Source organism: Saccopteryx bilineata, chromosome 1 (assembly GCF_036850765.1).
Source record: "Saccopteryx bilineata isolate mSacBil1 chromosome 1, mSacBil1_pri_phased_curated, whole genome shotgun sequence".
NCBI classification, from domain to species: domain Eukaryota; kingdom Metazoa; phylum Chordata; class Mammalia; order Chiroptera; family Emballonuridae; genus Saccopteryx; species Saccopteryx bilineata.
Genome location: NC_089490.1, coordinates 319,479,283 through 319,506,692, shown reverse-complemented (window position 1 = coordinate 319,506,692; position 27,410 = coordinate 319,479,283). Strand labels below are relative to the sequence as shown.

Below are 27,410 nucleotides of genomic sequence, written 5' to 3'. Positions count from 1 at the left end.
AATATATTTTTTATTATTTGTAGTATTCTGTTTAGAAGTGATTCCAGTATTCTGCTTAATAATGTGTGAGTTTTATGTGTTAAATATATAAACCATATTTCCCTAGTGTCTTTCAAGAAAAGAATATTGTACTTGATATGTTTAATCTGTAGCGGACAAACATCTCTTATGTATAGCTGTTAGTCATTGCGATTCTATTGTTTATACTTTTTTATGCTTATAAAAACATAAAACCATAAAATATATACACATTTACAACTAGCTTTACTGTAATGTTTATTCCTGTGCAGTTAGATATTAGCAATGAAGAAAGGTTAATACGTCTTTCTAAAATTTGTCTTAAATAGCTCAGTCACTAAAAGAATTTGCAAGACTACTCATCACAGTGGAAGAAGAAAGGAGAAGACTGGTGAGTTTGTTAACTCATTTTTTAATGGATTTTTAGAGAGAGGAAAGGGGAGAGAAAGAGAGAGAGATTTGTTGTTCCACTTATTTATGGATTCATTGCTTGATTCTTGTATGTGCCCTGACTGGAGATTGAACCCACAACCTTGGTATTCAGGATGATGCTCTAACCAATTAGCTACCTGGCCAGTGCTGTTACTCATTTCTTAAGAATAATGCATTTGTTTGGATAAAAATAAAGGAAAGATTAGACCTTCTGAATCAGGCTTAGCCATGTTAGACCTTATAATCTGATGCATGTACTAAATGTTACAGAAAAGAATTGTATCATTATTGAATATTGCTAATAAGGTAAGCCATTTCTATTCACATCATTTGTTAAACATATGTCAATTACATTCATTTTGCTTTTCAGTTAATTTTTCTGAGATTTAAAAATATTGAACAAACTGCCATTAAGAAACCCATTCTAATTGAGCAAACACCTAAATAACCTTAGTGTTATAAGAAAGACACATGGCAAGTGTTAAAGGCAATTCATGGAAGAGCACCTAACTTTATCAGGGCATTAGCAGAAGATTCTTTTAAAAAGGCCACAATTGAATTGGGTCTTGAAGGTTAGGAGGATTTTGCTGGGCTGGGGAGAAAGGGGAAGCCACTCTAGGTTGCTGGGTTAATTTATGTTACAGTGTCAATGCTCAGTTATTAGTAATATACATTTATCCATTTGCAAATATAATTTTGTATCCACTGTGTTCAAATTTCTGTGACATAACCTGTCTATGACCCTTAGTCTTTCCATTAGTATAGGGAAAAACTAGTTTGACATAGCACAAGGATTGGTGTAATGTAGCAGCACCTAGCACATGATAAATGTTAGTGGTAATAAAAACATTGATTGTCAGTTACAGTGAGGGTTACACATTTCTTTACAATATCATCTGTGATATCACAGTACTTCACCATCCTGTTAGTGAATTACACACACATAATAAACACAAGTGTGGACGAAATGTGCTAGAAATGCAGCACAGTTTGGTGTTGTTTATTAACTGGATAAAGGAGAGCAAATTGAGGAAGGTCATTTTAAGATGGCCTTGACTCAGGAGGCATTGCCTGAGCCAGGGAAGAATCACATAGCTAGGATGTGGCAGTCATATAATGAGCCTGAGTAGAGGCTGCAAGGTGGGAGAAAGTAATACATGTATTTGTAGGATAAGTCAGCTAGTTCTTAGGCATTTGTAGAAGATTGATTGGTAGTTTGGGTTATGTATGGGGCTTCAGAAAAGGGCTAAGAAGTTTTGGTGTTTGTTATAGGCAGCAGGAAAATTCTAGAAATTTTTGAATAGGAAATGAGAGGATCAGTATGCAATTTAGGAGAGATTAATTTGGTGGCCATTTAGACAAAGAGAGAAGGTGTGCAAGAAATGTCTGGGAAAGAGGATTACCATATTTTCTTAGGATACATCAGCCTACCCTGGGTCTGGTCCCAGTATGAGGGAGAGAGCCATACAATGTCATCTGTACTAGAAACATATAAGCCATTATGGCAGACTGACTGACCCATTTCGGGGAGAGCAGAGAGAGCTTTTCTGTAAAGGTGACTCTGATTGGAATCCTGAGGCTAAATAGAACTTTTGCTTTATACATAATACTCAGTCCAACTTTCTGAGATTACACAAAAGAAGTCCAAGTTCCATGGGGAGATGTAGGTAGTGTGTGCACTTATAGCCCAGAAGATGAGATGCTCACAGAAACAGGGAGAGAATTGTTAGAGATATATATAAATAAAGAATTGGAGATGGCATGGAAGCCCGGGGAATATACAGTTCTGGGTTGAGTGAGGTTGTGAGTCAAATTCTGTGTAAATAATTCAGAAGAGCGATAAGCCAACAAGCAGGAGCCATAACTTTAGAAAATGTGTTAGTGTGGGAAACTGTGTTGTAGCTTTCAGGGGCAAAAAAAGAGTGAAGGCACTGTTCCTACAGCACTGAGGAGACCTGTAGGCACCAGGTGGGAAAGCTCTTCCTCTGAGCTGGAAGAAAAGAAAGCAAATTGGTTTAAATATGCACTTTGGACAGTTGATTGGGCAGATTGATAAAAGTGTTAGAAGGGAATGATCATTTGCTGTGAAAGGAGTTTGTAGAAATAGTTTAGAATAGTTGGGATCATGTTATAGAAGAGAAAAAGGACTACTGGTCAGTGATAGTCATTGAAGTTAGACATTATAAATATGTCAAATAAAGACCAATTACCATGCTTTCATAGATTTTTCTAGCAATACCCAGCACCTTGGACTATGAGCAGTAAGAACAGTTGGGAGGTCATATTCTAGTTAGTGGTGCTAGATGATGGGACATGAATTTGTATAATATGACAATGGGTCCTGATTGAATATAATGATGATTGAAGTAGGAAGACCGTACTGATAACCTTAGAAAACAGAGAGGCCAAGCATGACTATTAGTCATATTGAAGGTTCACTAGGGACAGAGGAGATGCTAAGAGAGGACAGGGAAGTTGTGAGCAGGAGTGGGAGTTGAAACATACTGAACTAGCCAATGGAGTTGGTCCAGATAATGAAGTTAAGATGTGGCTGAGCAGGAAGTCAAACCTGAGGAATAAAGAAGGCTGAACTCAGAGGTTTGAATGTTTTATGAGCAGGATTTTGAGACATTCAATAGGATGACAGGATAAAAGACAAAGACCAAGGAGAAGAAATGACTGAGGAATGAAGTAGAGAGTCTTATAAGCAATGGAGATGGAGATTAGACCACCAACTCTTAGTGTTTCTAGTATTGTTTTTTCCTCCAGCCATGTTTCACATGTTGGACCAAGTAGGAAATTCTTCATTTATGAGCAAAGTCATATTGGTTATCCTGTTGTTTCAGAGAAGGTCTGAAATAACGCATGCAGAATAATGTGGAAAAGTCTCTACAGATAAAAACCTAATAGATTGCATTTCCACAAAGATTCTATAAAAGTAATCAATAAACACACAAAGCTAAATGTTGGAGCAATGTTATGTTACTATAACTGAAGAAATAGCAGATAGATTTTGTATAAAGATGTGCTGAAGGATTTGTGTTTTAAAAGCTAGTGCTTCATTTTGAAAGTAGAATATTTTAAGTATATATACTAGGGACGTGTAAAGGAGCTCTGTAATTGTATAGAAAGCCATTTAATCATTGTTTGTTTGCTTTTTCAGTGATAAATCATGACTTTCATTATTGGATTTGACCAAAACCTAAGTATGTCAGAACAGTGACTGAGCAAAAATAAAAGCTCAAGAAGATGAAAGAGTTCACTTAACAGTTTAAGAAATTATTCACATCTTTACTGATTAACCATAATTAGTAAGAAGACTATATCTTCTGGGTGACCTTAAAGACTGTTTGCAGAAAAAGAGACCAAAGAAACATTGAATTTTTTTTTTTAAGAAATGAAACCTCATTTTTGCTTTTTATTAACTTTGAGGTTTTTTTTTAAAACTCTGCTAAAGCCAACTAAAAATGCAGTTTTAATGCAACAAAAACATCTCAGAAAAAGTGGAAGGAAGTACTCGATTCAGATACTAACAAATGCTAACATACCAACAGAACCACCTAAGGAAGCATGAAATGCGCAGTTGAAGCGTTCTGGAAGAGACCTTGGTCTCCTCTTGTTATTTGGATTGAAATACTGAGTTTGACTGTTGCCTCCAAGCCTCTGTACTTGCCATTTCCTCTCCTTGAATTCCTGGAAGGATACTCGCCCTCCTAGTCCTCCCTTCTCCACAGTCTCCCTCTTGTACCCTGTTCCTTAGCCACAAGGCCTTTAGATTCTACTAGTGTGTCCCTACAAGCTTCTTTTGGATTTAGATCTTTGCATTGTTTGCATCCTCTGCCTTGAACATCCTGATCCATATCTTCCCATTGGTTTCATCTTGTCATTCAGACCTGACTCCACACATCTCTTCTGGGGCCTTGTTTTTCCATACAGCCTACATTAGTCCCCTTTAGTCCTTATATATTGTGACAGAAATGCCTGTTCATGCAGCTTGCATTCTACTGGGGAGAAGGAGGCATTATAAATGACTTATGTCTTATAGTAGTAAGTGCTAAAGAGAAAAAATAATGCAACTAGTAGATGTTGCCATTTATTGAGGTGAAGAAGGAAATAGGGAAGAAAAAGTTAAAAATTTGAATTTATTTTGATGCCTACTGGATAGCTAAGTTAGTCCAGTCTAGGAAACAGCTGGATATATGAATCTAGAGAGTTCAGGGGTAGCGGATGGGACTAGAAATATAAATTTAGAAGTTGTCAACTTGTATTTAAAGCTATGGAGATGTATGAGAGAGTGCAGACAGAGGAGAAAAAGTGGCCAAATTGAGCCCTGAAATGTATTGAGTCCAGAGTCAGTCAGATGAGGTCCAATCAACAAAGGAGATTTAGATCAGTAAGAGAAGCAGGAAAAAGCTGTTTGGACAGCTTGCTTAAGTCCCATTTATTCACTTGGCTATAATGGGGTTGTAGGATGATATTAAATAGAAAGTTACAGGATGTGGACTCAGTGGCTATAGCTGTTTTTCAGGATAGAGGGTCAAAATTATCTGATTCACCCTATGCTACTCTGAGCATGCCTGGGGACTCTTCTCTTTCTGGGTATTCTGAGTCCCTAACCTTGACAAATTGTGTGTGTGTGTGTGTGTGTGTGTGTGTGTGCGCGCGCGTGCGCGCATGCGCTCGCATGTGTAGCAATGTAGTATTTTATGTTTTGTTTTGTTAGCTGTAACTTTTCCACCAATTGAGGAAGCCTTAAATTCATAATATTTTAGCTTATGTTTATCTTGAAGAATTTATACAGATACACTTACCTTTTGTAGTTTTTATTTTGATTATTTTAAAACCATGGTCACTTCCAACATTTCACATTTATATTGGACCTCTGCCGTGTGTAAGTTTACAGATTTGCTTTAAGTTTCCCAGGATTTCAATTCTTTCAACTTTAATGTTTGTTTCCTTTTTAAGAGTACTAAAACTCCTATTTTCTTTTTTTATACTTTTAAAAAAAGCATAAGCAGGACTAAGTAAGGGTTAATAAAGGGCAGAATCAAAATGATATTAGATTTAAAAAAATTTATTTAGAAAATTAAACATGGTGACATTGATCCATAAGAGTACATAGCTTTGTGTAAACATTTCTATAGCATTTGAACTGTTGATTGTGTTGTGTGCCCGTCATCTAAAGTTAAATCATTTCCCATCACCTTATATTTGTCCCGCTTTGTACCCTTCCCCCTGCCCCTTAGATGTTTATTTTTAAAAAAGGAAAGTGTCAGAAACATAAGTTACTTGATATTGATACAAGATTTTCAACTCTTATTAGTCTCAAGAGATTTTAAAAAAAAATATCTGTGATGCTCTGTACATTAGACACTAGTCATATGAGGCTATGAATACCTGAAATGTGTTAGAAATATAATTCAAGCCAAGCAATAACAATTGGGAAACACTGCTGCAGTAATTGCTTTATATTTTTAACTGATTTAATCTGCCAGCAACTCTTTGAGATGTATGCTCATTAAATACCCATTTTAAAAAGGAGCAAACTCAGACATATATCTGGTAAGTGGTATGCCAGGCTTTTCACCCAGGTTTTGTGCTCCACAACCTAAACATAATCCCTAATGTTTCAAATTAAGGCTCTTTTAGTGAAAAATTATGTAATAATAATAGCAAACAAGTATTGTTAGTATAGTATTGCGATGCTCTATTAAATGCTTTAGTTGTATCCTTTCAATATCCTACAAAAATTAAGGCAGAACAGAGGAATTTTAAGTGTTGGAATTAGATTAATTTTCAAATTCTTTGTTTTTATTTCTTTGATTGAATTCATTGGGGTGACACTGGCTAACATAACTATACAGGTTTCAGGTGCCTAAATGCACAACACATCTCTGCACGCTGTACTGTGTGTCCCTCCCCATCCCGAAGTCATATTTAAACAGGCACATATTTCAGCAAAAACTTAATCCATTAACCCATTGACAGTTCCCATATCAAATTTTGGCATGTGAGAGCCAAAAATGTTCAGTTTACCTACTTCAGTTCTTTCTTACCCCCTCTTTGAACCAAGGATTCATGAAATCGGAGAATATTTTAAATGTTGAGATAATTGCATGTTCTCGTTCCTTTAATGAAAGATTTTTTTTTGTTCAGTGTTTGCCATACATTTCTGCAATGCACATAAGCCATCGGTAAGTGCTATTGATTAATTTGTACTTCTAGCATTGATGTTTTTGTAAGCTTAAGACCAATTACCTGTGAAGTAATTATTGTCTCTGCTAAATGAAGCACGCTATGTTAACATGCCACATGCATAAGTATGGTATGTCTTAGGTTAACGTTTATTAGACACAAACTTGAGGAAGGCTGGCCTGTATACCAGCAATTGTACAGTGATTTCACCTGAAATTTAAAAGAAACATCTTAATGTTCTCTGTATGCTAAGCTCTCATTTTCACATTTATTGAATTATAGGGGCTTTCCCTGATTTCCAGTTATCTGGTAAAATACTGAGGTAGAATTGAGAGGGGGCAGACCATACTGCCAAGATGGTGGGTTTTATTTTTCTCAGTAATTGTCTTAGTACTTACTTGTATTTTTTAAAGTTTGCAAAAATGCTCTTATATTAATTTCTTTCAACTGAGCAGACTGTAAATGAATGACTCAGGATGACAGAAATGACTAGTAAGTGACAGCTGCAGATGAATGAGTCCATGTCCGGCCTTTGGACTGGCCTTGCAGCTCTCTGCGCTGCTGTGTCCTGTCTTCCCTTTTTTATTAAATGTTGAACACGAGTTCGGTAGAGGCCTGGTCTTTATGTGATTCTTTTTTTCCCTTGTATATATTAGGTGTTCCGAAAACCATCTTGGTTGTCCAAAATTTGGTATTTGGTAATAATGAATACAGATCAAGCAAAGGTGGTTGTTGGGAATTATCACAGCTTCCCATTTTCCATTTCTCAGGTTGTTTGACTTAATTCATTATGGTTAAATTTAATAGAGAAATAAGCTTTCTTTGAGTAAAAATTCATTACTTTCGTGAAAAGAACTTGATTAAGGTAATTGCTAGGATTTCAGAAAATATAAGGTCTACCGGAAAGTTCTGTTCGTTTTTGGAATAAAACAAAATACAAATTCTTCTGACTTAATGTATGTGGCACCCATCTTGAATATTTCCGCACTAATCCTATCTTCCGAATATGGTCCGAAATGGTTTGCTGAGCTGAATTAAGCCTGTCTGCGATCTCCGATGTTGTCAGAAAAGGATCTTGCTCCAACATGGTCTTAACAACATCGTCCTCCATTAAAGATGGTCGCCCAGAAAGTGGCTTATCAGAAAGGTCAAAATCACCTGTTTCGAATTTTTTGAACCATCTTCTGCATGTCCTGTCAGAAACTGTACCTTCACCAAACACTTTCAATAAATTTCTACATGCTTCTGTAGCATTTCTTCCTTGTTGAAATTCGTAAAAATACAGTGGCGTAAATGAACTTTATCAGTAGCCATGGGTACACTATTGCTTCACACATAAGACTAACATGAATCAACTTTGTTTTAGTTAATTTGCTACGTCAGTATGTATACATTAAGTGATAAAAATAGAGAGGCACACATGCGCCAAATAAACATGTACTTACGTGTTGAAACTTGTGATAGAAACGGACAGAACTTTCCGGTAGACCTTATACTTCAGTGTTCATATTTGTGAATTTTGCCTTTTGATTCTAGAACTAAATAAGGACCCTTGATGACAACTAGAATGTCTGTCAGAATTCTAAAAATATTTCAGAGTAGGTTTGACATGGTGGTCAGACAGCAAAGCCCATTCTGGAAGGTTGCCTTATAGTCATTTCGCTGCTCGTTAACACTGCTACCCCGGAGTGTAGCAAAGGGGAATGAAAGAGATAAAACCCAGACTCAATTTTCATGCTTCTTATGAGCTCTTGCAAAAGAATAGTTGGAAAGGAGCCTGACGTTCCTCAGTGAAATGAGGTTTGTGTGCCGCTCAAGTTCTGCTGCCGTGGCTAGCCATCAGCAGAGGGAATGAGTGAGTACTAAGTTTTAATTGTTTCTATTTTGGTATATGATTTTCCTTAACATTTTGACATGGATGTTTTCTTCCCTTGTGACTGATGCCATCCACACAGCTGGTGTTTTATTGGTACATATCAAATTGCTAGATTTAAAGATGTATAAATGAGTACGTGACAGTAAGTATCCAGTCTATATTTTCCTGTTTCCCAAGACCCCTTTATTTTTCTAAGATTAACCATGACTGTATGGAAGGATTTAAAGGGAAATTTTCCACCACATAGTGCTATTTTAAAAACAATCAATTTAAAATAGGGTACTTGAATAGAGAACTTTCAAATTTTCTTTTTCCTGTCAAGATATTAACTGAATTGAAAATGTATTTTTCAGTTTATTACTTTGTTACTTTGGCATAAATCTCTGGATGTTAAGGCTTTTGTCACACGCGGCTGTGAATACTCATGGGGCAGCAGTGACAGCTGCAGCCCCACCCCCCCATTTCCAGTTCTTTTGTCTTCCTGCCTTGCCATTTCTCCCGGTTGTATAGGCTTTACTTTTGGAGTCATAAACTTGTACATCATACTGAAATCTTTCTATTTTTACCTCTGAATTTTAAAAAATGTGATTACCCTATGGTGTCAGTCATCATTTTTTGTTGGTGCATTTGGGGATGGGCTGATGTTGGTCAAATAAGTTTGTAAATATGATATATATGTTTGCTCGCTTATAGTTTGAATTGGGTGTGGGGGACAGGCTGTAAGCTGGCAGGCAGGGTTGTTATACCCTAAGGCTTAGTTTTAAGACTAAGCCTTTCCCACCCTAAGTGACTTTGTATCAGAGACATCCTTGTTTGTATATTGGATTAAAGGTTTTATTTCTACACTATAAAATGAGGCAGACCGGGAGCTTGTTCTCTCTCTGTTCCTGAGATTAGCATTAGAGGAGAGAGCAGAGAAAGGCCACGTGGAGGAGAGGAGAAGCAGCCAAGATGGCGGAGTGCTGAAGGAGAAGCCAGTTTGTGCAGAGAGTAGGAGATGGGGAACAGAGGTGAATAAAGCTGGTGAGCTAGAAACCTTTGATTTTAGGAAACCCAGATAAGTCAGTGGCTTTGGGAGCCCTGAATGGAAAGGGAAGTGTTTTCCCATTGTGTGTATTTCTTGTCCACCAGGTGCAAGCTAGGATTAAAGCTGATGGCCCACCAGTTCTTGGCTCCATTGTTTCATTACCGTGTGTTCGAATCAAATGCGAACCTTCACGGGCCAGGCGGCTGTCATGGTGGTCGTGCCAACCGGCCATACAGCTGATTTTTACTACATGGTTTGATGGTATTTGGTGTGTGTGTATTTGTGTGTGTGTGTGAGCATGTGTGTTTTAATAGTAAGCAAAAGAATGCTTTGATATAAAAGATGAATATATATAAAGTCATCATGTAACCATTCCCCCAAACATTTTAAGCTCTTGATAGGGCATTAATTTTAAAGGGCGGAGAAAATAAATCTAAGTAAACATAAAATAGACAAGAAATCAGCAGTAAAAGATATTAAAGGAAATTATAAATAATGTAACAAAGCAATGGATGATTGGAAAATATCAGTTGACCAACAAGACATTCAGAAATAAGAGGCTGAGCCTGACCAGGCGGTTGTACACTGGATAGAGGGCCGGCCGGGGATGCGGAGGACCCGGGTTCAAAACCCCGAGGTCACTGGCTTGAGCTCGGGCTCATCTGGTTTAAGCAAGGCTCACCAGTTTGAACCCAAGGTCACTGGCTTGAAACCCAGGGTCACTGGTTTGAGCCCAAGGTCGCTGGTTTGAGCAAGGGATCACTGACTCTGTTTTAGCCCCTGGTCAAGGTACATATGAGAAAGCAGTCAATGAACAAATAAGGTACCGCAATGAAGAATTGATGCTTCTCATCTCCCTTTCCTTCCTGTCTGTCTCTCCCTATCTTTCTCTCTCTCTCTGTCACAAAAAGAAAAAGAGACTGAGGTTTTCAGTGAGCAAAGGTTTTGTTTCTATGATTGTATCATATTCATAATGTTCATGCATTATCGAGGGAATTGCAAATTTAATTACTATTAAGAGAATTAAGCTTTTTAATTTAAACTTTAACATTTTGAGATAATTATCAATTTTAGGAATCCTGTGTTATGTTTGTTCAGTTTCTCCCAGTAATGATGTTCTGTAAAATTATATTAAAATCGCTGATTACATTTTACTTTAGTTATAAGACTATATAATTACAATAATAAATTATTCATGAACTTGCTGTTTGTCTTAGAATCTAATTCTTGGAAGACAGAAGTCTCACTCTTAGTGGATTTTTATCAAGATGCATTTTGTTATGTCTGGATGAGATTTGTTATTTGTATGTTACCCAGGACACTCATTTGCAAATGAAACCTAAAATCTGCTGGGGAGACACTGAGGCATCTCATTTATATGTAAGTGAGATTCAGGAACAGCTTGAGTCATGAACTCTGAGGACTCTGAGAGACTTTTTGTCTCTGCCTTTTATTTGCATATCAGCTTCATTCTCTTATTTGGCTTCTTCCACTTGGTAAGTCATAAAAATTGCCACCATACTTGACAGAAATGATTTTGGGAGGATTATTTTAAGTTCCCATGGTAAACTTAAAAAAAGAACTGAGAGCTCTGATTGGTCCAGCCAATGTCATTTAAAGACCCTTGACCAATTACCCAAGGTCAAGGGAAGCAAATATGTTGCATGTGTTTCTCTGAATATCAGCATTTTTTTCAAAAAACAAGGGAATTATTGTGATTTGGATAATCACCCAACTGTTGTCTATTACAGCATGTTAATGGCCTTAAGAAATTTCCAGTTAACATTGTTATTTGAACAGAAAATTATGATAGTGAATTGTCTGAAATTTTACAGGAGTTAGAAAACATATGGTATTCATTCATCCAAACATTAGAAACATTCATTTTAAAAACCAGGAATCAGCCTGACCTGTGGTGGCGCAGTGGATAAAACGTCAATCTGGAAACACTGAGGTTGTCGGTTCAAAACCCTGGCTTGCCTGGTCAAGGCACATGTGGGAATTGATGCTTCCTGCTCCTCCCCCTTCTCTCTCTCTCACTCCTCTCTCTCTAAAAAATCAATCAATAAATAAAATATTTTTTAAAAAAAGATCTAAGACTTAGTTTTGTTTTCCCCCTATAAAATCCTAAATAATCTACAGAGAACTTATTAGAAATAATAAGAGTTTAGCCAGGTTGACAGATATAAATCAGCTTATATAAATCACCTCAAAAATTTGTTAAAAGAGAATACAATGCTTAAGAATAACTCAACAAAGATGTTCAGGACTTTGATGAGTGAAATTACAATGCTTTATTTTAAGATAGTAAAGGAGATCTGAATAGAAAAACTAAACCAAGTCAGTGGAAAAGAATGATTTTAACCAACATTCTTCTTTTCCCCCAACTATTCTAGACAGGAGAATTTAGTGTAACAATCTAATAGCAATTTGATTAATTTTTTACTAGTGTAGTGGTAAACCACAGGCTGGTCCTGAGATAGTGTATTTCCCCTTTTCACTGGGAAAATATGGTTACCTTATAAAGACCTTACTTGAACCATATTTCTACACTTCTTGCCAAATCTTTGGATGTTTTAAGCTATTTTCAACACAAACACTGCTGTTTGAAAAACCAATGTATTCTTCATTCGTATAACCATAGTTAACTACCTTGGTGGCAGGAAAGTGCTCTACATAATAATTAAGATATTTCTATTTAAGTATCTTACCGCAAAATAAATTATCCTCATTGATTTGAGACATTTAATTCTGTTCACTTTTTATTTCTCTCACAGTATAATTTTTGCTCGTCATACATAACAGCACTATTTAAGGGATGCAAATAAAATGTATTTTTCATAGTCAGCATGAAACCAGAAGACAGAGTTGGGAAAGTCTTGATTCCAGTTAATTGTTGACATCAAGCAAAGCACTAAGCCCTTGGGATTTTGTTTTCTTTTTTATACATGAAGAGTGTTCTGCGTTTCTCAGACTAGAAAGTAGAAACCACCAGCAATGTGTTACATCTTACGTTTTAGTAATTCCATATTTATTTTAACGTGGTTTGGATAAAGAACAACTCCAGATTTAACTGAAATTACTTTGTAGGAGTCTCAGTAAAAGAAAAGAATAAACTTATAAGGAAAAAAATGTACAAAGGATATCACTAAATCCTGCAAGTACTATGTGAGTGATGGCAGTTTGGGAATCTGGAGTAGGTGATCTGTTTGCTTTAGATATATTAAGTTTTGATTGTCCCCTGTGACTGTATACTCTGTTGGATATTTCCAACAACTAGCGTCCAGGCTCACTGCATCATTTATAGGCCTCATATTAAAAAAAATAATAACTATTCTCATGAAGCTGTCAGATTTTGCTTCAGTTTCTTATGAAAGAATAAACCTTCAGATAGTAAAAGCATTAAAAATGAGGTTAAGCTAGAGTCTGCTTATATCAGATGCTGAAAGGTCAAAGCTGCCAATTGTAGAATTTGGGTACCTTTACAGCAAAGCAGGTGGTAGACCAGGTTTCATTTTTATTTACAAAGCAAAACTTATGTGATTTTCTACATTGAAATACTGTAGTTGAAAAGAATAGCAATCATTTAGTCAACATTTAGACTAGAGCTGTGGGTAAAAAGTATTTATCTTGTCGTTGGCAGATATAGGCATACCAAGGAAGAGTCAGTATATACTAAGAGGTGGTAATAGGTGCTCTGGAAAAGGAAGATAAAGGATGTGTAATAGAGAGGGTGAAGGTGTGGGTGTGTTTGAATGCTAGGTGATGGGGTAGGCCGCAGCCTTAGGTGTCATTTAAGCAGAGACCAGACGGAAACAGAGTGTTAATCTGCAGATCACTGGTGGAGTGCTTTTGCAGTAGCTCAGACGACTGGCCCCTGAGCCTGGAAAATGGGGTGTTTGAGAAAGAGCAAAGAAGCCAATGTGGTTAAAGCACTAGAGCAAATGGGAAAGTGGGAAAAAGCGAACTGGGGGCAGGTGTGGGGGAGGATGTGCAAAGTATGTAGCAGGACCTTGTAAGGAACTAGCTTGTGGACAAGTCTTTTCAGCAGAGGAGTGACATGAACTGACTTATGATTTTACAGGATTACAGGGTTGGATGCTTACATCCTACCTGTGGAGACAGGTCAGGAGGCTGTGGAAGTTATTTCATTAGATTGGAGATCAAGGTAATTCACACCAGGATTAAAGCCATGGAAGTGATCAGTTTCTGGGCTTATTTTGTGTGTGATACTAAAAGGATTTGCTGATTGATCAAATACAGATTGTGAGAGAAAGGAGGCAACTATGCTTCACAGACAGGGTTTCTCCACCTGAGATATTTTTGGCCAGGTAAATTTTGTTCTGCATGTTTGTCCTGTGCATTATACACTGTTCACTGACACCCATAGCCTCCTTATTCTTGAAGTACCCTTCACCTTCCCCCAAGTTATGACAACCAAAACTGTCTTCAGATGTTTTATCCCCTGAGAGGCAAAGTTGACCTGTTGAAAACCACTTATCCAAGTGTTGAAATTCTAAGATGCAGTGATAGTAGTGGGAGCAGGTATGTTGGGTGTTCTCAAGATCTTTATTTCAGACATGTTAAGGATTAGAAAGTCACGGGAGAAGTCAGGCTGGACAAAGAAATTTGGAAGGCATAAATGTAGATATGGTATTTAAATCCACTTTTGAGGCTGGATGAGATTGTGCAGGAGTGAGAGTAAAGTGAAGAGTTATAATTGACAAAATTGTAAATAGGTAGAGAATTTATGGTTTTTAAATTGTGGTAAAATACACATATAATTTACTATCTAGTATGATAGCAATACATTCACATTATTTTGTAAGCAATCTCTAGAACTTTATCATCTTGCAAAACCAGAACTTCATACTTTTTTTTTTCTTATTTAGTGAGGAGGGGAGGCAGAGACAGACTCCATATGCTCCCTGACAAGCCCACTAGGCAAACGCACTAGGGGGCGATGCTCTGTCCATCTGGGGCCCCTGCTCTGTTGCAACTAGAACCATTTCTAGTGCCTGAGGCAGAGGCCACGTAGCCATCCTCAGTGCCTGGGGCCAACTCGCTCCAGTCAAGGCATGGTTTCAGGAGGGGAGGATTAGAAAGAGATAGAGAGAAGCAAGAGGAGGAGGAGTGAAGAAGCAGATGGGCACTTCTCTTTTGTGCCCTGGCTGGGAATCAAACCTAGGACTTCCATATGCCGGGCCTATGCTCTACCACTGAACTAACCTGCCAGAGCTTGGAACTTTATACCTATTAAACAACTTCCTATATCCTCTCCACCAACCCCTGGCAACCATCATTTTTACTTCTTGTCTCTATGAGTTTGACTATGCTAGATACTTCATACAAGTGGATTAATACTTTTTGTGATCATTGTTTTTGTGACTGGCTTTTTTTCACTTAAAGTAATATCCTCCATGTGAGTCCATGTTGCAGCATGTGTCAGATTATATTTATACTTTTCAGCACTGAATAATATTGCATTGTAGATATATACCACATTTTGTTTATCTGTCCATCTGTTGATGGACACTTGGGTTGCTTCCATCTTTTGGCTATTATGAATAATGCTCCTATAAATACATGTATGTAAATATCTCTTTGAGACCCTGCTTTCAGTCTTTTTTATTTTTTTAATGAGCCCATCATACTGTTTGCCATAGTGGATGCACCATTTTACATTCCTACCAAAGATACACAAGGGTTCTGGTTTCTCTACATCCTACCCTAACTCTTGCTGTTTTCCAATTCTTGTTTTGTTTTGTTTTGACAGTAGCCATCCTAATGAGTGTGACAACTTTGGGGTTTTTTAAATTTGCTTTTTGATGTGGTTGGAGTGGCTGAGGATGTTATATGGTATATCTTTGAATTTACAAGGTTAATAGACAGTGAATGTTTTAATGCAACAGGAAATACTGACCATTCCAGAAGACACTGATGCTGAGCTTACTTCATGGTAGGGCAGACATGTCAAAACAAAACAACAACAAAAAAAGCAAGGAGGCAGTTTTTATTTTTTACCATGTGTTTTAAGTTGTTAATGACCAGGGATAATGATCATTGTGGAAACAGGAGTCTGATCTAAAGTATGTTTATACAATGGGTGATTCAGATATTTGCAGCTTCATTATTTTAATTGGCAACAGTTAGATAACGGTGATTTCTTTTACCTTTTAGCCTTTTCAAGCGAACTTTTTCTGCAGCCCTAGGCAAACTATAAAAATGAGAATAGTGTGATATTTTCGTGCAAACCTCCCTTTGTGTTGTAACTGGAGCTGGAATGGGGATGAGATGATCCACAGTGGAGGGTAATAAAACCAGGGCTTAGGCAGCTTCTTAGGGTGTCCTCATGTTGGGCATGTGGTGACACGTGGAAGGGAAGGCCTAAAACACAAGGAGGGAAGGGAGCCATTCCACAACACTGGCAGAGTTCTGTCCTACAAAGGCCTCAGGAAACCTATCCCATGAGAAGGAAATCACGCAGTGGGGAGGGCTGTGGGGCCTGGCACTCCAGGCAGAGTCCTTTACAGTTGGAGGAGAGCAGGGATTCTTGATTGGGCACTACTGAGGGATTATGCAGAATGATTCCTTGCGGTGGAGGACTGTCCTGTGCCTTGTAGGCTGTTCAGCGATATCTCTGTATATAGCATTAAGACTATATATTAATTATGTCTGCCCAACATAAATGAATCTTTGCTAGAATTAAGTGACAAAGTTTCATTTAAGGGTTTAGAGATTTGCATATTGGAAATCAGTACCAGGTAACATTCAGAGTGTTCTGAAAGAAAAGTTGAGAAATCTTATAGTAAAAAGTTCATTCCTGAGGAGAATCAGTTCTGCATTCTTAGTTCTGGATTGGTCTAAAATGGGAATCTTTTAGGTGTTTGGTGGTCTGGACACAAGAACATTCTTTCCTAAGTTTTTCAGAGGGTTATCTGTAAGATCTATCTATCTATCTATCTATCTATCTATCTATCTATCTATCTATCATCTATTATCTATCTGTCATTATATATATATAATATATATATTATATATTATATATTATATATTATATAATCTCCAGACATTGGAGCATAATTAAAAAGTTCAAAAGTTTAAGTTCTTAGGCTAGTTAAAGTAAAATAAAATCCATTCCTCATGTTTCAGAGCATTTTTTTAAATTTTTTAAAATTATTAATTTTAATTTATTGTGTTTACATGGATTCAAATGTTCCACCGAATACAACTCCCTCATCCCCCACCCCCGTGTCCCCCCTCTCCTCAACACCTCCCCCTTTCCTCTAGAAATTGCTGTCTTGCTATCTATATCTCTGTATTATGTATATATAATTTCACGAATCCCTTTACCTTCTCTGGCCCCATCCCCTCAGCTCCCCTTCAGAACATTTTGATTTAAGTGGTTTTGTTAGCTTGGCTATGGTGACTCCATTTTGTTTCTTCATTTTTTTCCTCAATTACTTGTTACATAAACATTAAAGCTGTATAATTTTTTGTTAAGTAACATCAAATTACTTTTCACGTCTTTATCCAAATCTATAGTAATGAAGGGGATTGAGGTTAGATCATGAATGACTTGATTTTCAAGCCACTGAGCTACACTTTTTTCTAATACTCAGGAATTCTTGACTTACAAACATTTCTTTTTAGTTTAGTTGCATAGTACTGCTTTTCTATTCTTGACATTTCACATTTGTTTTTGCAGATTAATATTTGGATATTGCTATATGATTTCTAAAATTCTCACTGATAATTTTTGGTGCAGGATTTCAACCTGCTAGTACTGCCATCATATTTGTTGGCAGTGGGTAGCAAAAACTATGAAGAGCCACAATAATTCTAGAGTTTCATGTTTACATTGGTGGTTCCTAGGCAACACTTGCCATTTAACAGAATGATTGTGATGATAACAACTTTTCTCTAATTTTGCATATAGCTCTTAATTTTTAAAGACGCCACTTTCACTCCTACTCCTGGGCTACCACTGAGGTTATTTGGTAGTTCTCAAGTGGGGAGAGTTACATTAGAAGAAGGCTGAAGTTACAATATGATGTCCTTAAGGTGTTGCAAGGCTGCTGGGGTCATATTTACCCATTTGCTAAGTGATGTCAGTTGGACAATATTATTCTCATCTGTAGAGAGACTCTTGGATATTCTTCCCTGCCATTTGGAGTGTTACTGAGAAAAAAGAAGGCATCTGTTCAAATTTCCCTGCAAAGTTTTAAAGAGGCTTTAGAAAGATAAAGGAAGCTTCAACTCTAATCCTTCTTTAAAAAGAACCTGCATTTTTAAGAAGGAAGAACAAGTAGTAAAATGATTCTTATAGCTAATAGAATCATTTAGGCTCAATCAAATTTATGATATTGTAGAGTAGTATTTTGGTATTATTTTAATCTATCCGTGCTTCATAACAGTACACTGTGACCGTGAGTGTATATATAGACAAATACTTGGGAGTTAGAACAGAGTTTGACTTAAAAAAAATAACATAGAGGATTAGAGTGGTTACTTACTACTTTTATAAAGTATTAGTGCATCTTCTGTCTTTAAATGTTTTTAAATATGAATGTAACTGTTAATTTCTAGATTGGTCTAGTGCATAAAAATTTACTTTACGATTGCTTAGAATGTATTGTAACAACTCATGGTGTTTTGGAAGAGAACTGTTATTTGATTAAATGTCAGTTATGAGGGGTTTTTTTTTCTTTTAAATCATTAGTATTAATTGCTTCTCTTTTCAGCTGTCTGGGAATATGTGAGATAAGGATCTGACTTAGCCTTGCAGTAAGGCCTACTGTCTAGTTACATAGAAAAGCGTAGTATCAACATGAAACATTTAGAAAACACTGACGTGTTGAGTTGGGATGGAAGTACAAAGGGGACCTTGGAGGTGGCCCTAGGGAGATGGACATGGAGCAAAGTAACCGGGACTTGTGGTGACTCGGACAGGGTAGGATTTTACTTTTAAAAAAGAGCAGGTAGATTCTAGGCTATAGGGCAAATGAGTTTGTAAAACTTGTATTTTTTGAGTTTGCTCACGTTTAGTAGTTAAAAAATGGTGCTGTGCAGTGCCAGGTATGTGATCTGTGAAACTGCGGATGACCTTCCCGCTTGGGAAGAGCCATTGTCTTGCTAATGTTTGCTGGAGGAGAGGTTTTCCAGTCAAAAAATTTTTAAAAGAGAGAGCAGGAGAGGAAGAGAAGAAGCCATGTTTGCAGAGTGAGAGCCCAGCGAATGCTGGATGCTGAAGAAGAAGGAGATGGGGAACACAGGTGAGGGGCTTTTGCGAGCTCTGCTGAGACTGGTGGGGCCTTTGATTCTAGGAGAAACCGGAGAAGATTCTCCTGGGTGTGGAACCGAAGAATGTGTGCGTGGTTTTGAGAGCCCTGAGTGCAAGGGAAGTGTTTTCCCTGTGTGTTGCTTGTTGGCCAGTACAAGACTTTAATAAAGGACGGCCCACCAGTTTTTGGCTCCACTGTTTCTTTACTGTCTGTCTGAATGTAATGGGAACCTGCGTGTGAATGGCCCCAATGGCTGTGACTGCTGGTCATACATAGGCCCTTTCAGGTGGGACATCCAAAGCCCTGAGTATTCCAGGAACTTCATATCTAGTAAAGAGACTCGCCCCCTTGAGCCCAGTGTGGCCAAGGGAAAGAAGTGGGTGGCTTCTTTGTTATGTAGTTTGGAAGTGCCACCATCTCCCAGTTTCCAGATCATTACATTTTGAGTGCAAGTGAACTGTTGGGCGTGGGTAGAGGGAGAATAGTTTTTGGTAAGCCTGTTTGAAACTTAAGTATCATCTCATTTGATCAAAGGGAGTAAAATGTAGCTGTAAAAATAGTGCTCTTGTGCATGGTTAAGTTAACCCCACCCCCACCCCCTCTGAAAGCGCGGAAAGTAAAAGAAAGCCAAAGAAGCAGCAGACATAGTCTCTCCCTTTTATTGCCTTCTTTTGACTCAGATTAGTCATCCTTTTTACTACCTTATTTTTCTACTTAATATGCTCTCCTATATATTTACATTTCTTTTCCTTCCAGTGCAGTTTGAAGCACTCCGTTATGACAGCTGAAACATCTTGAGCAATGTTCGTGTGTTCACTCCTATTTTACCTTTCAAAACCACATTCTTCAGTGGTGAACACTGGGCTTATTCCTAATGACTCTAGATTTAAATAATTTTAAGATCAGGAATTATATTTTTCTCTTGATTTCTTCATCTACCTGGATACTGCTACTGATAGTGAATACATGACGACTGTCCTTGAAGTACAGAGAAACATGAGAAAAACTAAGAATTTTTTTTTTTAGAGAGAGAGACAGACAGACAGGAAGGGAGAGAAATGAGAAGCATCAACTTGTAGTTGCGGCACTTAGTTCTTCATTGATTGCTTTCTCATATGTGCCTTGACCAGGGGGCACCAGCTTAGCCCGTGACACCTTGCTCAAGCCAACAACCTTTGGGCTCCAGCCAGCTACCATGGGGTCATGTCTATGATCCCATGCCCAAGCTAGGGACCCTGTGCTCAAGCTGGTGAGCCTTTGCTCAAACCAGTGACCTCAGAGGTTTGAACCTGGTTTCTCAGTGTCCCAGGCTGACTATCTACTACACCACCGCCTGGTCAGGCAAAATTAAGAATTTATGATGGTTGAGTATTTCTCAATGTATTTTGTCATTTATTTTTCTATTATCATTGCCCAGATAAGTTTCTGTTGAATCACTATTGGATAATGGGGTTAGGTAGTCAGTGGTTGTGTGACTTTTTAATATTAATAAATAAAACTTTCATAATAGTGATAAATAAAACTGACTTCTAATTCAGTGTCATTTTCCACAACTCAATTGATTTTTTTTTAAAACAGTTAATTGAATATTCCAAATTTCCTTCTGAAAACCATCCTTCAATTTCCTCAGTAATGGTAAACATGAGTGATTGGTTCTATAGTATGTGTGAGTTGGGATGATTTAATCCAGATGCTGAGAGGAGCGATTATCTGTCATTATAAAATGCTTTGCTCTGTGCCCACGTGGACTGTGTGGTCTGAGTCTACAGGGTACACAATTTTATTTTTTCCAGAGCAGAAAGTTTTGCAATTAACAAATGTGATTACTTATGGCCAAAGAGTTGGAAATCTTTAGTTAATTTAGTTGCAACAAAAGGTGATAGGATCAAGCAAAGAAAAACAACAACTCATAGACACAGACAACAGTATGGTGCTTATAAAAGGGAAAGGGGGTCGAGGGAGGTAGAAGAGGGTAAGGGGAGGGTCAGAGTAATGTCAGGAGACGTGAGTTGGGGTGGTGAACAGAACCGTGAGAGGTACAGATGACATCTTATAGAGCTGTACACCTGAGACCAATATAATTTTATTAACCAGTGTCACCCCAATCAACCCAATGAAAAGGAAGTTATGAGGTATATATAAATATATATTATATATACACGTAGTATATCAATGTTAAATATATACACACATATATAAAATATATGTATATATGTGCATATATAATTATATGAGTATATGCATATATACATATAAATAAATACATGTATACCATATATATATAAAACACGTATATATGTATATTTACAGTGGAATGTTATTCAGCCATAAAAATGAGGGCAAAATACTAAACTCATAGAAAAAGATACACAATTTGTGATTGTCAGAGGTGGGGTTAGCGGGAGGGGGAATGGTAGGAAGGGGGTTAGAGGTACAAACTTCCAGTTGTAAAATAAATAAGCACTAGGGGTATACAACATGATGACTAGTTAAGACTGTTGTAGAATATATTTGAAAGTTGGTAAAGGATAAATTTCTTTTTTTTATTGTATCTCTATGAGATGATGGATGTTAACCAAACCTATTGTGGTAATAAGTTCATAATATATGCAGATTATATCATCATCATGTACACCTTAAAATTATACAGTAATGTATGTCAACTATTTTTCAATAGAACTGGAAAAAAATGGAAAGAAAAGAATGAATTAACAAACCCACGCCTAAGAGTCTGATACAAAAACTATAAAGTTGCTTGGTTAGCCAAAAGTGAATGAGGGTTAAAGATGATTTTAGAAGTAGCGGCCCTGGCTGGTTGGCTCAGCGGTAGAGCATCGGCCTGGCGTGCGGGGGACCCGGGTTCGATTCCCGGCCAGGGCACATAGGAGAAGCGCCCATTTGCTTCTCCACCCCCCCCCCTCCTTCCTCTCTGTCTCTCTCTTCCCCTCCTGCAGCCAAGGCTCCATTGGAGCAAAGATGGCCCGGGCGCTGGGGATGGCTCCTTGGCCTCTGCCCCAGGCGCTAGAGTGGCTCTGGTCGCGGCAGAGCGATGCCCCGGAGGGGCAGAGCATCGCCCCCTGGTGGGCAGAGCATCGCCCCTGGTGGGCGTGCCGGGTGGATCCCGGTCGGGCGCATGCGGGAGTCTGTCTGACTGTCTCTCCCCATTTCCAGCTTCAGAAAAATGCAAAAAAAAAAAAAAAAAAAAAAAGAAGTAGAGAGCATGCTGGTGTTCTCAGTCAGTAGGCGGGGTACATACAGCTGGTGGGGTTGGAGCCGTGACTGGAGCCGCTGGGTTTCCAGCTCTTTCTGTCTGGTTCTCTTTCTCACTGTACTATGTAGCCTCAATGCTTTATTTTTTTTCCCAAACTATGCTATGGCAAATTAAATTTAGATATTAAGCTTGGCTGCCCTGACGGTGGGTAGGTTCACATTGAAATAAGAAAGAGTTAGAAACCAACATTCCATTTAGGTCAAGGAGTACAGTTTGCTTCATTTACTTTGGTTTGTTTTACTGTAAAATTCACATAAGATCTTTCCCTAAAGAACAGCGTGCAGGATCATCTGTTGGTTTTACTTTTACCCCAGGCTTCCCTGAGTTGCTGGGACCACCTCTAGTAGCTACAGGGGTTCCCCTGGGAAAGGATTAGTATTCCAGAGCCATTTTAGTAGCTAAAGTTAGTGCAGACAGTGTGACAGTAGGTTTTCTTCCTTGGTTGATTTCCCTCCACCAAATGTATGTGATTGAGCAACTAACACCACATGTGTTCAACTTTATATTAAAGAGACTGAGTCCGATTGGGGCCTGCATTTCCCTAGTGTCTTAATTGGCCAAAACACCCAAATCACCATTTCAATCCAAGTGTTACTAGAGGGTATATTTTCTTTGGAGTGTTCTGCAAGCCCTTGAACTAAGCAACAGCCAGTGAAGTCTCAGATATTTTTCTAACTTGGAAAAGCCTCTGTTTTATTAACCCTAACTCATGAATCTTACAGACCGTCAATTTAAAATATCGAGATCATTAGGTTACAGAATATACAGCATGATTTATTTGTCTTCATAAGGGCTGCCCTCCTTTTAGAAGATCTACATTTAGACCTATGATTTGTCTCTAATAATCCTTTCTTTCCCCTAAAGCCAAATCCACATTTAAAGTTCATAAATGTTGTTTTTGAGTCCATTTAGACAGAATGTGATATTCTGATGATAATTTAAAAGCAAATTTGTAAAACAAAGGATTTCAGTAAGTAAAGCATTGTTGAAAAACAGAAGGGCATAATTTGGCCAAGAATTAACCACTGGTTCATTAGAGTTTGTTTGTTGTAATTAAAACAATGTTTGTGCTTTTACACACTAACCATTGCTGGAGACAGGCAGGGATGGGGGCGTGGCCTTTGGAAGTAAAGCTACAGGAATGTTTGTGAGAAATTTCCCAGGATAGCATACAGTTAGTATTCACTTGTAAGGTGGCCACATCTTTTCGGCATATGCTTACAGAGTTGTGTGGTCTGCCCTTGGCCCTTTTTATTTCCAAGATAAAGTTTAATGGTGCTTACTTTAAAGTTTTCCTCATTGTTTTTCATTCATAGACTGCTAATGACTTATTCCGATCCTTTCTACTAGAAGGGGGATGACAAGAGAGGTTAGGAGACACAGTTGAGAAATGAGAAGGAAAGGACAGAGCCATTAATATTTCAGAGGATCAGAGCATAGAGAGTGTTGCAGCAGCTGCTAGACTGGAATTCTGAGTGTAGATCTAGGAAGAACATGAATTCAATAACTAGTCTGTGTGATGTTGACTTCCTGTCACATTTTCAGGAACTGTGAAATGCAGCTTCATGTAGAGAAGAGAATATATATGCTTACGTTATTTTAGCTGAGACTACGCCATTGATCAACTGTGTAATTTTGGATGATGGATTTAATTTGGAAGTCCATGCTCTGTAATATTGGGATTTTAAATATATTTTCTCCCTCCTTCATTAGTTATGTACAAATTTAAATAGTGTCTATGGAAACAGCTGGGATAACTTGTACTGTAGGGCATTTCTTGCCATGTTTCACAGTCATTGCTTACTTGTTTCCCATTCTATGTTATAGTCTGCTTGAGGCTGTATTGCTTGTTCCAGAAACCTCAGTTACATAGCCTGGCTGGGTTTATTCAGTATGATTGTATAAATGAACTAATAGAGAAACAAAGCAAAACAGTTCATAGGATTGGGTGTATGGCACATTAATCATGAGAAAACTCTGAGAATAATAGTAATAGATGTGCTTGTTGGAAAAATTTTGCAGCATTGTTTTTACTGATAAAATTAAAAATGGATAGCTCCTGGAAACTTGGAATAAGTTGTAATTAATCAACTGGTATAGATTAGCTACTTTCATTTAATAATTGTTAAATAGTAGAAACACAGCTTTCAAATACCTTGTATTCATATTATATTCTGTGTTTCTCACACCTTGTGTCTAATCCAGTTAGATGTTAATTCTGATAATGTTAGCAGAAGAGAGCGTACCAGTTTAATAATGTAAAGGGTTAGTGCAACTGTAATTTAACTTTATAGGGCAATTGAGAATATCCCATTTAGTTTTTGGAAACGTTAACTCTAAACCCATTAAGTGTAATGGCATTAAAATATATTGTTCGTATTAGCTATTCAAATAAAAACAAAAATTATATCAGAATAAAAGCACTTTTACTATTTCTTTAATGCCTAATTTGCATGTAAAGAATGTTTGGATCTTGGCATCTGGCTTGTGCTACCTAAGGATAGAGAAAATATGAATGTGTACTACTTCTGCTCTGATTCTCTGTTGGCTGCCTGTGCGGTCCTTTCTGTAGGGATGAGATGAGGATGCTGTGTGTCTATTACACAGTGTGGTCCTTAAATCTTTCCGGAAGTGCCCCTCCCAGATTTCTTCTGTTTTTCATTCTTTCGCTGCAGTCTTTACAAGTCCAGCTTGTGTGGGCATGTACCCACATTCAGTGTGCATGTGTTTTGTGGCTTCAATTTAGGCAGCTATTTTTGGAAACAGTCTTTTGTGTATATTTATTTATTGGTTTGGTTTTGAAATGCTCAACATTGCTAGAGAGCTCTGCAGATAATTGGATGAGGAAAGCTGTGTGGTGACTGAGATTCTGTTTTTGTCAAATGTTTCCTTTCACTAGTGTCTTTGATCTCGACCACAGAAGCTTGCATCCGGGAGTAATGAGTCCAAGTGATGAGTTATTTTTTATTCTAGAGGGTATAATGCTATTTTTCTTTTCTCCTTCCTTCCTTCCTTCCTTCCTTCCTTCCTTCCTTCCTTCCTTCCTTCCTTCCTTCCTCCCTCCCTCCCTCCCTCCCTCCCTCCCTCCTTCCCTCCCTCCCTCCCTCCTTTCCTTCCTTCCTTCCTTCCTTCCTTCCTTCCTTCCTTCCTTCCTTCCTTCCTTCCTTCCTTCCTTCCTTCCTTCTTAGGAGGATGTGATGTTGAAGGAATCTAACAAGAACATCTGGGTTTTGCTGATTCTGTGCAAAGAATTTTAAGTAAATTTTGTGGCTTAGTGTAGAATACATCCTGTAATTTCCTGTTGGGAAAACACATGAATCAGATGGTTATTAAATATATATAATATCCATTTTGTGGCCTTTCTGTAGTTTGATTTTGAAATCCTAACCTGACCACCCCTACAACTCAGAAACCTTCTGAATACATTCACTCCCTCCTGGCCCATGTGACTCCTCCTTAGAGGTGTGTACTCTGGGTATCCAAAGTAACCTCAGTGTTTCCCAGGGACAATTCCATTAGAAAGTGAGTGATAATTATACTGAATCACTTAAAACATTTCAAGACCAAATATGTATAACTTTGCATCATTTGTGGCCTTCATTGATGTGCATTATTGAGAATTTATTATTATATTTTAGTAAACTGGATTTATATAGCTCTTACCAGCCCTTAAGTATTAAAGAAATTGTATTAACAGTAAAGTATTAATGAAATTATATTAAGAGTAGTAGCTTGTGTTTTACTGGTTTATTGCCCCAGTCCTCAGATTACATGATTTCCAGAACCCCAATGTCCAGTTCTCACCTAGTAAATTTTGGAAATCCTTAGGGACTGTCTCATATGTTCCCAGAGAAATCCCTGCTGCTGACATCACCTCTGCCTCTCAATTCTTTTTACTGCCCAGTTGGGAAAAATATTTTTCCATTGGCTATACGTAAGTGACATGCCAGAACATTCTACACATTTTCAAAGGGAGTTAGCAAAAACTAATTACACAGTTCTCATATTCCACGTGGATAAACAGCAGTGGTTATGGAGTGATTTTGTGAGAAGGATTCTTTGCGTGAGCTTTGCTGTCTTACATGTGTATACAGACTGACCAGGGCCCTTGGTGGAACCACTGTCTTTTATAATTTTCCAGCATTTAGGGACACAGTGGTGTGGTTCCAGCTCGTACTTTAGGAAGCAGATGTAGTAGTCTGCGACTTGCAGAGCAGACAGCCGAGCTTCTCAGGCAGTGAGTGCATTCCTAACTGATAGCATGTCAAAGATGCATGGATACCAAGGTCCTGTTGGGCAATCCAGGTTGGAAATGTTTACTTGGAGCCATTTAAAAAAGGGACCATGCCAACAGGGAGGGAACCCCATGGGTAGGAGGTCAATGAGGTGTACCTCTGGTCTGGAGTGGCTAGCCAGAGGAAGGGGACACACTGCCCACATTGGAGGAGCCATAGATGGAGGGACCCTCTAGGTAACCGAGTTTCCAAGGGACCTGTGAAACAAAGCAAACATGAGAGGGATCATTTTATTCATCTCCATGGCCAGAGAGCAAGAATACTTTGTTAAGTGTCAAGCAAGAATTTCCTACACAATACCCCACAGTAATCCTGGAAATGTTCAATAACAACAAGAAGTATAAAGGAGAAATGTGGCTAAGGAGAAAGAAGAGAAGTCAGCTAGAACCTACCTTTGACAGAACAAAGGTTCTCCCATACACCAGGTGGGAGTGGATGGGCAGGGCATTTAGAGGTTTTCCTGGCCTGAATGCCCAGAAAAGTTGTGGGGACTGCCTACAGTCTCATCCTGCGAGCAGGTGAAGGACTTACTGCCCTTGAGCAGATTTAGGGATGAGGGGAGGTAAAAGTCAACTGAGTCTTCACATGACCTTCCAGGAGTCCTGCTACGTAGGGTTCCTGTTCTATCTGACGCTGTCATTCCCCAGCTTTCTTTTTTGACCAAAGCTGACATCTAATTAGTGGCAAAACATGAGGGTAATGCTTTTCTCCCTTTGTGTTATACTCTTTAAAAGAGTCTTAAAGGATTAAAAAAGTTACTTTTTTTCTTCAATGCTTTGCATGGAAGAGTTCTTACAGATTTTACTGAGAGCTCTCTTTATTTCAGGCCCTGTAAGCTGAGCCAGGGACAGATTTGAGAAATTGCTGTCAGGCAGTCTGTGTTAGTACAAACTTTTTTTGTACTAGAGTACATCTTGGTTTTAAATAGGCATATGCACTGTCTCAGCAGGAGGAGCAGATAGTAAGTCACATTTCCCAGGCTTGACCAGCATCCTGCTGAATGGTCTTCAGT

General features: G+C 38.1%; 1 protein-coding gene across 1 annotated transcript in view; it reads left to right on the top strand.

The window, feature by feature from the left end:
* The window catches only part of ARHGAP42 (Rho GTPase activating protein 42), a 294,437-nt gene that overhangs the window by 111,892 nt on the left and 155,135 nt on the right, over positions 1–27,410 (top strand). The window contains exon 3 of the mRNA XM_066248014.1: positions 348–409. Within this exon, the coding sequence (XP_066104111.1) occupies positions 348–409 (62 nt within the window). The remainder of the gene's footprint in view (positions 1–347; positions 410–27,410) is intronic.